Source organism: Pelophylax lessonae, assembly GCF_965119305.1.
Source record: "Pelophylax lessonae genome assembly, chromosome: 4".
NCBI lineage: Eukaryota > Metazoa > Chordata > Amphibia > Anura > Ranidae > Pelophylax > Pelophylax lessonae.
The window spans coordinates 98,518,681-98,530,920 of NC_138771.1; the positions used below are offsets into that span (position 1 = coordinate 98,518,681).

The 12,240-nt window shown below is 43.0% G+C and overlaps 1 protein-coding gene across 2 annotated transcripts in view; it reads right to left on the reverse strand.

Annotated features, from left to right (window-relative positions):
- The window catches only part of NEDD4 (NEDD4 E3 ubiquitin protein ligase), a 519,020-nt gene extending 506,985 nt beyond the window's left edge, over positions 1–12,035 (reverse strand). For both annotated transcript variants that reach the window (XM_082253414.1, XM_082253413.1), the window contains exon 1: positions 11,894–12,035. In XM_082253414.1, coding sequence (XP_082109540.1) covers positions 11,894–11,935 — 42 coding nt within the window. In that variant the 5' untranslated portion in view covers positions 11,936–12,035. The remainder of the gene's footprint in view (positions 1–11,893) is intronic.
- Between the last annotated feature and the right edge of the window lie 205 nt (positions 12,036–12,240).

The following is a 12,240-nucleotide window of genomic DNA, read 5'->3' on the forward strand; positions in this document are numbered from 1 at the left end:
ATGATATATACTCTTTCATTGGACACTTGCTGATTTGGACTTTTTATTGATAGGATTATTCCAATATTTTTTCTTTGAGAAATTATTTCCTTTTGGTACATGTTTTGCACAAAAAGTATTTCACTGTACACATGCTTAATACATTTTTGGTTCGTATTTTAATTTCAGAAATATGCAATTTATTGCATTTACATTCATCTAAGTTTTACACACATTTAGTGCCGGTTCACATTTGTGCGGCTTGCGAGATCGCATGTAATTCGGAGCGCACTGCTCCTTCATTACATGCGATCGGAGGTGCGGATGCGAATTCAGCCATACACTTTGTATGGCTGAATTAGCAATGTATCCGCACCAAACATGCACAGGACCCTTTTTTTCAGCCGCATCAGGATCGGATCGCACAGTGGTTCACACTTGTGCGATCCGATTCTGTGCGAACTGTCACATCGCACTGCGATATGCGATCAAACTGGGGGTGTCGTTAACATTTAATTGACACCCCCAGCGGATCGCATATGGCAGTGTGAACTGCCAGAGGTGCGGATGCGATGCGGGATCACGCTACATATTCGCAGCGTTCCCGCATCGCACAAGTGTGAACCGGCACTGAAGCCCCGTACACACGTACCGATCGTCGGCATACAAATGTTCGTCTTTTCTCCCCGGGATGTCGGTGTCTGTTGAAAAGTGCAAAGACAGCACAAGGACAGCACAAGAATTTTGTCTGCAGACTTCAGCTGACTGCAGAAGTGATGTCATGTAATGGTTAACTTTCCCTGTGTTTTTAATTTTCTGAGCATGCCCAGTCTTGCAAATCTGCGGTCTGTCGGCCGAATTCTGTACTGACAGGCGAACAATCGTCCGTTCTGGTGTCCGCAGACAAAAATTTTCATGTTTGCACGAAAGACTTTTGTCCGCGGATTGTGCGCAGACATCTGTCGGAGGCACCATACTAACACGCGTACAATCGGCAGATCTTTCGTCCGCCGACGTTTGTATGCCGACGATCGGTACGTGTGTACGGGCCTTTAGAGTAAGTTCTGTTTCACTGTTTTGCGCTCTGTCTTTGTTGTTTTTTTAGTGATCACAAGGTGATGAACAGCTGCAAATAAGTGATTCATATTACCATAGCGCAGGGAAAATGTTTTTTGTTATTTATTACACAGGGGTTGATTTACTAAAACTGGAGAGTGCAAAATCTGGTGCAGCTGTGCAAGGTAGCCGATCCGCTTCTAACTTCAGCTTCTTCAAATAAGCTTCGACAAAATAAATAAATAAATAAAACCTGAACGCGGATTGGTTTCTATGTAGAGCTGCACCAGATTTTGTATGCTCCAGGTTCAGGAAATCAACCCCATACAGTTTGTGTCCAGGTGTACACATCTGTTCCTACAAATAATCTACCCTATCACATTATACATCAATTTTTTAGCCATTTGGTAGAAGATTTGGATAAATATATTTTATTTAATCTGAGGACCAAAATGGTTTATTTTTCTACAGATTTATTTATTCTCCTTTGCTTTTTACACTTTTATTTTTAACACTTTTTTTTTGCTTTGTGGTAAGTCAGTGGAGACCTGATCCAGATCCCCCCATGCAATCTGCAGCAATATTCCATTTAGAATAGTAATGTATTGCTAAAGGGAGATGCTAGACAAGGCTTCAACAGCTATCCAAAATACCACACTCCAGCCCCACCACCCATGGAAATGTTGTGGGGTTACATTCCTTCTAATGTAAACACAATGCAGATACATTGTGTATACAGCATTCTGCTACAAGTACTCCTAAGCCGAAGACTGCTTATTTCAGGTCCAGGGCTTAGTTCTTGATGCCAGCTGGTACCAAATCTGAGGCCCCATTCACACCATCGCATAGTGGGAATGAGCGTTCCCACCCAGCAATTCTGACACTGCGATTTACACGAGATTCTGCATGACACATAGGGCAGCCTATTCATAGATTGTGCCACTGGTAGCGTGCACAGATGGTGGATTCGGGGGGAAACTTGGGTACGTTCACCCTTCATAGCAGTTAGATGAATGCTTGTCAAAATTCTTTATGGTCACCATGTCAGACAGATGTAACAGAAACAAGGTTGACACATTTCACACAAACTGCATTTCCCCATGTATTTGTTTGGTTGTATCATGTGTACACATTTTTTTGTTTGTCTCAATTTGTATCTTTTTGTTTTTACAAATTAACATAACTTAGGGCTCTTTCACACGGGCGTTCCGTATGTCCGTATATCACCCCATCCGTTTGCGGGTGATATACGGACATAATGCATGTCAATGTGATTACGGATGTCAGCGGATGACCATCCGCTGACATCCGATTTGTGTCCTTTCAGTTCTGTTCCATTTTTTGGAACGGAACAGAACCCTATTTTTCTTCCGTTAAAAAAACGGAACGACTGCAAAATCGGATGACAAGTGTCATCCGTGTCCGTGAAAAAAAAAAAAAGTGCCGCAGCGGAAGAAGAAATCGGAGCGGCCGTGTGAAAGTGCCCTAAGTTATATATAGTGTATCCTTTTTCTTTGTTTCTTTCTTCCCTTCACTGATGCTGCTATCTATGGCTCCTACCTTTTGAGCTTACAGTTTTTTTGCAATGTTTTTATCAGGTGTGTCTAACTGTCATGTATCAGCCAGCCAATTAACTCAGCGATTTTAGGTGCGGTTCCCTTTCTGGACGTGCACTTTAAAAAGCTTGTGTTTAGGCCAGATTTATGTTGAAAACAAGCACGAAATGTTTGTGTGAAATGCGTCCACCTTGTTCCTGTTACTTCTGTCTGGCATGGTGACAAAGAATTTTGACAAGAATTCATCTGTGGTGTGCAACCATCTTTTTTTCTCTATATATCTGCTATAGACGGTGGTGAGCTGACTCGAGCACCTTCAGCAATGTGCTGAATCTTTGATTGCTTGAGCGATTTGTGCATTTTTGTTTGGACCTGCAATTTTTTTATGCCACACAGTATCACAGTATTTGCGCAGCTCTTTTGAAAATACAATTTAAAAAAAAAAATGCTTTTTTGAATTTTAACACACAAAAACACAATATAATACCCAACTGTTTTGTAAAAGACAATGCTACGCAAAAAGACACCAAACATGTTACACTTTAAAATGGCGCACGCAATAATTATATATATATATATATATATATATATATATATATATATATATATATATACACACACACACATACACACACACACACAGTGAATAAAATTATAAACGCAACACTTTTGTTTTTGCCCCCATTTTTCATGAGCTGAACTCAAAGATCTAAGACTTTTTCTGTGTACACAAATGGCCTATTTCTCTCAAATATTGTTCAAAAATCTGTCAATCTGTGTTAGTGAGCACTTCTCCTTTGCTGAGATAATCTACCCACCTCACAGGTGTGGCATATCAAGATGCTGATTAGACAGCATGATTATTTGATTATTGCACAGGTGTGCGTAAAGTGGGGTACACACCAGTAGAAAATCTGCAGAAAATTCCCGTCCGAGGTAAAATCGTACGATTTTCGGCTAGTGTGTACACAGCAGCCGATGCCGACATTTTCAACGAAAAAAAACGGAGGGACAAACACCAACATTTTTATCGACCGTCCCCAGAGGACCAATTTTCGTTTAATGTGTATGCAGTAAAAAAAAAGACGAGAAATTTCATGAACATTATGCACGGTCAACTAAAAACGGTTATGACCGCTGAGCATGAGAGAGAAAAATCGGAGGATATTTTGTCCGATTTGTGTCAAGTGTGTACAAGCCTTTAGGCTGGCCACAATAAAAGGCCACTCTAAAATGTGCAGTTTTATCACACAGCACAATGCCACAGATGTCCCAAGTTTCGAGGAAGCGTGCAATTGGCATGCTGACTGCAGGAATGTCCACCAGAGCTGTTGCCCTTGAATTGAATGTTCATTTTTTTACCATAATCCGTCTCCAAAGGCGTTTCAGAGAATTTGGCAGTACATCCAACCGGCCTCACAACCGCAGATCACGTGTAACCACACCAGCCCAGGACCTCCACATCCAGCATCTTCACCTCCAAGATTGTAGGAGACCAGCCACCCGGACAACTTCTGCAACAATCAGTTTGCATAACAAAAGAATTTCTGCACAAACTGTCCGAAACCGTCTCAGGGAAGCTCATCTGCATGCTCGTCGTCCTCATCGGGTCTCGACCTGACTGCAGTTCATAATCGTAACCGACTTGAGTGGGCAAATGCTCACATTCAATGGCGTCTGGCACTGGAGAGGTGTTCTCTTCACAGATGAATCCCGGTTTTCTTAGATCTTTGAGTTCAGCTCATGAAAAATGGGGGCAAAAACAAGTGCTGCGTTTATAATTTTGTTCAGATGGAGATATATACACACACACACACACACACACCTCAAAAAATGAAGGAACAGTTTGAAAACACATCAGATCTCAATGGGGAAAAATATCATACTGGATATCTATACTGATATGGCCTGGTTAGTTTAAGGGCTCTTTCACATGGTCTGCCTCCGTAGGCGGATCCGTGCTGCTCAGCGGGGATCGATCCGCGATCCCCACTGAGCCGGTGGATGACAGCTCCGTCTCCGCTTGCAGTGCGGAGAGGGAGGTGTCACAGCCCCCGCTGCTCTCTATGGGGAATCGGATGAGAGTGGACCGCCTGTCCGCTCTCATCCGATCCGATCCCCAGAACGGATGGAAAATAGGGTTTCCATCAGTCCGGATTTCACGGACAGGATCGGATGCGGATGGCAGCGAGTGTCAGCGGACATGTCACCGCTGACATCCGCTGCTCCATAGGGCTGAATGGGGCATCCGATCAGATCCGCCTAAAAAACTGACAGGCGGATCTGATCGGACCGCCCGTGTGAAAGAGCCCTAACTGCTTTAGTTTGAAAGATACTGGAGCGTTTAATAAAAGACCACATAAATTAGTTCTTGCTGGAAAAAATATTTTAAGCAACAGACAGCATGGATTCAGGAAAGACAGAAGGTGTCAAACAAATCTAAATTGTTTTTTATGAGATAAGTAAAGCCTTGGACAGAGGGTTGGCTGTGGACGTAGTATACCTGGATTTTACAAAAGCGTTTGACACAGCTCCCCACACACGGCTAATGTGTAAGGTAAAGTCTACAGGCTTGGAAAGATCAGTTTGTAAATGGATATAAAATTGGCTAAAAGATAGAATTCAGAGAGTAGAAGTTAATGATTCTTACTCTGAATGGTCTAAGGTTATCAGTGGTGTACCCCAAGGTTCAGTGTTGGGACCCTTACATTCTAATATCTATATAAATGATATAGTGTCTGGGATTAAAAGTACCATTTTAATTGTTGCACATGACACCAAGCTATGCAGTGGAATATCAATACCAAAAGTAAACCAGCGCAAAAAATGTGCAAATAATTACCAATGGCTGCTGTCACTGACACAGTGTTTTCACAACACTAAAAACATATTTTAAACTTCAAACAGTGCTGAGTCACAAATATATGAATAAACCATATAGTGCAATATTACAAATATAAATGGTGAAATGATACTCAAAGTGAAAAAAATAATCCCATGACCAAGTGCCCAAATTAGAGTTAATATATCAGAAATATATATTGATAAAATTAGACAACATGATGATCCACCATCCAGTGCAAACAATGTGCTAATGCTCTCCTACACCTGTGCAGTCAAGCCGCTCACCTCATAGTTTGACCCCTGTTTTACCAGTGGGTCAAAATCAGCGGTTCCCCTCTGCGGACAGGTGATAGATCTGGTAATCCTCTGCAGCTTAATCTCCTTTCAGCCAGCCAGCTCTACGAGCCTCGATAAGAGTCACCAGTATATAAGGAAACAAAAGAATGGCAGAATCTAGTGCTCTCCATTGGATTAAAATTTATTGTACTATAAAAAAAAAAAAAAACAAACACACAAGTGTGGCACTTACCACTTCCTGCAAACCAACGTACCTGTAGCGGTCAGCTTTCAGGAGATAACAACTGATGAGGCTCAGCAGCCGCTTGGCCGTTATCCCAGGTAGCAGGAGGGAACGCACCCATCCCGCAGCCTTTCGCGGCTCTGTCTGGGTCTCCCGTCCCACCTGGCACGTCCGCCGGCTGGTTGGAGTCCCGAATAAAGCTGATGTAGTAACCCAGAAGCAACGACATCACTTCCGGTTTACTCTGCTGCTACCAGCGACAATTTAAAAAAAAACTGTCAGTATTCAAAAATAAAATTCCCATTCATTTTATCCATAAACCTAGTAAAAGATAATTTATCTCCCTTCCAGATGATCACCAGGTCATCTATATGGTCGTTCCCACAGAACTTCTTCATTCTCCCAGCAAGCCATGAAGAGGTTCGCTACACTAGAAGAAAACCGTACGCCCCTGTAAATATGAATCGTTCCTATACCAAAAATAGTTATGGCTAAGGCAGAATTTCAAACATTTCAAAAGATTTTTTTTTTTGTCCCTCACTCAGATCCGAGCCTTGTAATACCCACTTTACTGATTCCAGGGCTTCATCATGTCCAATTATGGTATATAAAGAGCCGTAGCCAAAATACATGTTTCTAACCCTTCTAATGATTCGAGGCATTGAATAATATGTTTAGTGTCTTTAAAATAAGCCTCTGTCTGGATTACTAAGGCTTGCAAAAAATAGTCAATATATTGACCCAATCTAGAGCAGACCTATTCAATACCATTAATAATCGGTCTGCCTGGGGGGTCTAATTGCATCTTAGAAAGAAAATAGATAATGGGGGTCCTACAAGCCACAGGATTGTGATATTGTGCTTCCTTCTTAGTTAGTATATTCTTCCTTGCACCTTCCCTAATTTTTCTAATTTCCTCATATTCATTAATGGTGTTTCAGTTTAACAATTTATATGTCTCAATATCTGACAATTGCCTCTCCTTTTCTTTTTTAAGTACTTTACTCATAATTACTAACCCTCCCCCCTTATCCGTGGGGCGTATTACCAAACCTTTATTCTTTTCTATATTAGCTAAACCTTTTTTTTTTTATCCAATGGGGATGATGGATTTTTCTGATTTTCAAATTTTCAAAAGCATCAACTATCATGTTCAGAAAGACATCAATAAATTTGTTTTTTTTTCTGGGGGTTAAATACTGGTTTATTTTTCAAGGTGGAGTGGTGACCCACCTCCACCAAAGGAGGTCTGTTATCTGTATTTGACAAAAATATTTAGTTTAATTTTATGTTCGTACAAATTGTTGAATATGCACATGTGTCAAATTTGTTTAGGTTTTTGGTAGGGGCATACTTTAAACCCTTATCCAAAACCCTGATGTTGTCATTATTTAAATCCTTACCACTGATATTAAAAATACTCCTACCTATTGTACTTTCCTTTTTTGGGCCCTTCTCCCTGCTCTCCTTCCTCTCTTTCTCTTCTTTTGCCCCCAAATGTGTTACCAGTTGATCCCTGGTTGTTCCACGGAACTCCCATTTTCCATAAAAAAAAAAAATATTGGTGGAATGATCCACAGGTCGATTGTGGAGTGGGACAAAACGTATATACCGGTGACTGTTATCAAGACTCGAAGAGCTGGCTGAAAGGAGACTAAGCCACAGAGGATTACCGGATCAATTACCTGTCCCCAAAGGGGAACCCCTGATTTTTGACCCACTTATAACACAAGGGTCAAAATATGAGGTGACGATACAGGTGGAAAGCACTAGCACATTATTGTTTGTTTGCACTGGATGGTGGATCATCATGTTGACTAATTCTATCAATATTAGTGGTGCAGCACTGTTTGAAGTTTAACTTATGCAGTGGAATAACTTCTTTACAGGATGTCTCCAACTTACAAGCCAGCCTCAATGCACTGTTTATTGGGCAATCAAACGGATCAAAGTCTCTGCCAAGTAACTATAGACCTGTTAGTTTAACTTCTATAGTCGGTAAGATACTAGAGAGTTTAATAAAAGACCACATAGATGAGTTTTTGCTGGAAAAAAATATTTTAAGAAACAGACAGCATGGATTCATGAAAGACAGGAGTTGTCAAGCAAACCTGATTTCTTTTTATGAGGAGGTAAGTAAAACCTTGGACAGAGGGGTGGCTGTGGATGTGGTATACCTGGATTTTACAAAAGCGTTTGACACAGCTCCCCACACACGGCTAATGTGTAAGGTAAAGTCTACAGACTTGGAAAGATCAGTTTGTAAATGGATATAAAATTGGCTAAAAGATAGAATTCAGAGAGTAGTGGTTAATGATTCTTACTCTGAATGGTCTAAGGTTATCAGTGGTGTACCCCAAGGTTCAGTGTTGGGACCCTTACTTTTTAATATCTTTATAAATGATAAAGGGTCTGGGATCAAGAGTATCATTTCAGTCTTTGAAGATGACACCAAGCTTTGCAGTGGAATAACTTCCTTACAGGATGTCTCCAACTTACAAGCTGACTTCAATGCACTGTTTCATTGGGCAACCATGTGGCAAATGGGGTATAATGTTGATAAATTATTATTATTATACAGGATTTATATAGCGCCAACAGTTTGCGCAGCGCTTTACAATGTGAGGGAAGACAATACAGTTACAATACAGTTCAAAACAGGAGGAAGTAGAGGACCCTGCTCGTTAGAGCTTACAAGCTAGTTTAATGTTGATAAATGTAAAGTTATGCACTTGGGGGGCTAAGAATATGCATGCATCATAGATACTAGGGGGAGTAGACCTGGGGGAATCCGTAACGGAGAAGGATCTGGGTGTTCTGGTAGATCCTAAGCTTAAAGTGATTGTAAACCCACTCTTATATAACTTTCACCTATAGGTAGGCCTTTAATAAGGCTTACCTATAGTTACTGTAAATATCTCCTAAACTTGCACCGTTTAGGAGATATTTACATTTCATGCAGCCGATGACATCATCGGCGCATGCACTCTGAAAAACGGCTGTCTGTGCTGTTTCTTCAGAGCCCTGTGCCATGCCCGGGAGTGATATCACGCGGCTCCCGGCCAGTAGCATAGCCGGAGTCTGCAGACCAGGAAGGAAGATAGCTGAAGATAGATGCAGCCTCCAGCGGGGACGGCGAAGGCTTCATCTGGAGGGGTCACATAATGTGCTAGTATGTGATGCATATTAGCACATCATGCATTTACTTTGCAGGGAAGAAGAAGAAAAAAATAAGGAAGAGTTTACTTCCTCTAACAATAGCACGCAATGCCAAGGTGCGGTTTCCAAAGCAAGCAAAGTTCTTTCTTGAATTAACAGAAGCATGGATTCCAGAGAGAGTGATATAATTTTGCCCCTGTACAAATCATTAGTAAGACCTTATCTGGAATATTCAGTTAAGTTTTGGGCAATAGTTCTCAAAAAGGATATCAGGGAACTGGAGAAAGTGCAGAGAAGGGCAACCAAACTATTAAGAGGCATGGAGGAGTTTAGCTAAGATGAAAGATTCAGAGGAACTGAATTTATTCTCTCTTGAGAAGAGGAGATTAAGGGGAGATAGGATGAACATGTATAAATACATAAGGGGTCCATTTAGTGAACTTGGTGTTGAGTTATTCACTTTAAGGTCAACACAGAGGACAAGGGGGCACTCTTTACGTCTAGAGGAAAACAGATTTGGTCTCCAAATACGGAAAGGTTTCTTCACCGTAAGAGCTGTGAAAATGTGGAATAGACTCCATCCAGAGGTGGTTCTGGCTAGCTCACTAGATTGCTTTAAAAAAGGCCTGGATTATTACCTAGGTGAACATAAATATAAATGGGTACTAATATTTGTAGGTAAAGTTAATCCAGAGAATATCCGATTGCCTCTCGGGGGATCAGGAAGGAATTTTTTTCCCCTGCTGTAGCAAATTGGATCATGCTTTGCTGGGGTTTTTTCGCCTTCCTCTGGATTAACTGTGGGTATACGTTTATATGGGATTGTATGGTTGCGTTTTCTTTACTGTTTTTTGTTTTTTATTAGTTGAGCCTGATGGACCTCTGTCTTTTTTTTTAACCTATGTGGAAAATGAGGTTTAATGTTGATAAATGTGCTTCCTTCCTTTTCTTTCTCCCATAGAAAGATGGAGCTGGCAACACTGTAATCTGTATGCACTTTTATTGACTACATAAAAAAAAAAAAAAAAAGAACTGACGCGTTTTGGCGAGAGCTGTGACTGGCCCTTTACACTGATCTGTGATCAGCTCAAGTCACAGATTGCAACAGATGCGAGCGGGAGACGTGTTCTGGGAAGATACCATGGATACCTTCCCAGTACAAATGAGCTGCGTGTAGCTGTCTTTCGGCTAAGGCGCAGTATTGAAATGGTTAAAGAGGTTGTAAACTCGTTGAACTTTTTTTTTTTTTTTTAACAACCTGAAAGACAAACACATAATGAGCTAGTATGCATCGCATACTAGCTCATTATGAAATACTTACCATACAACGAGCCCCCGCCGTGCCGCTCACTCACCTGTATGACGGGCGACATGTTCAGTCGCCCGTCTTCCGGGATCGCGGCATCCGGCCATCTGATTGGCCGGAGCCGCGGTGACGTCACTCCCGCGCACGCTCGCGGGAGCCGACGGTCACGGCACCGGGCTCTGAAGAAACGGCACCAGCGGCCGTTCCTTCAGAGCGCATGTGCCAGTGACGTCACTGGATGCATGTAAGGTAAATATCTTCTAAACGGTACATGTTTAGGAGATATTTACAGTACCTATAGGTAAGCCTTATCATAGGCTTACCTATAGGTAAAAGTTACAGAGGAGGGTTTACTTCCTCTTTAAGTAATTTGTCCCACCCCTGTATATGGATACATTTGGAAATAAGCTTGTTCTTCTGGGTTTAATACCATTTGAAAGCTCAACTCCAGAGAAAATAATAGGCCTACCTTGCAGTGGGGGTGTGCCAGCAATGTGTGTATTGTGCCTGTTCTCAGCAATGGTTAGTTGACTGAAAGTTTGCGAGTGAATTGATCAGAGATCGGTACCTGGAAGCTGCCCAGCCAAAGATGACAGTGGCCAGGGAAGAGCTTGGGGACCTCCGGGGAAGAGCTTGGGGAACTCCGGGGAAGAGCTTGGGGAACTCCGGGGAAGAGCTTGGGGAACTCCGGGGAAGAGCTTGGGGAACTCCGGGGAAGAGCTTGGGGAACTCCGGGGAAGAGCTTGGGGAACTCCGGGGAAGAGCTTGGGGAACTCCGGGGAAGAGCTTGGGGAACTCCGGGGAAGAGCTTGGGGAACTCCGGGGAAGAGCTTCGGGACAATGCCAACCTGGAGTGAAGCGGAGTATAGTTGGGCTGGGAGGGCAGAACTGTCCAGACACAGGTGTCACAGATCTGACACCCTCAGCTCCCATACAGCAGGAGGATCTCATCACTGCAGATGGCAATGAACGCTGCCTATATGAAAGGGCGCTATGGTGGTTCTCATCACTTCCAGCCATGATAAGCACCTCAGGATGGACAACATCAAGAACTCAACAAGTGTAGTACAATCATTATCATATATATTTATAACTTCCAAACCGCCCCATAAACTGCAGATCACACCCCCCATACTCAGTGAGGGAAAGGCTGGCGGTGCGATGAGCGGTTGCTATGAGTTGTACATATCCAGCAGCTACAGGTTGTCCCATAATCCAATAATGACATCACACTCCTCATTAGTCATGATCAGATAATGACAGCACTAATCAGCACATAGCAATACACAGTGACCTCTGACCCCGGTCTCCCTGGTAACCAGACCCTCTCACACACACATCATGCCCCCCTCATACAACTCAGGTCAGGGGGGGAGCCGCTGTGACAGGCACAGAGCGGTCACCACAGGCCACCGCTGACTCCAGGCACACCACTTTCCGCCCACCACTCCACTCCGCTGTCTCCGCCCTCACCTCCTCCTCCGGTAGACCGAACACCTCCATGGAGGAGGCCATGCTGTGTGGGCCGCACACCGGACCGGGAGACGTCTGACAGACTCCGGAGTTTCCGCTCACAACTCGCTCCGCGCTCGTTCGCGAACCACCCCCTAGTCACGCGCCGTTCCCAGCGTGCGCGCGCCTCTGACAGACGTCTTGTGTCATCCCCGGGCGCAGAGCGGCTGTGTGTGTGTGTGTGTGTGAGATGCGCGCTACCGCCGTCTGCTCCCACCTCACATTCCCCTCACCTTATACACACAATATACAGCTACAGATTCCTGGCAGAAAGTCACAATAAACTCCATTCAACTCTGTATAGTAAC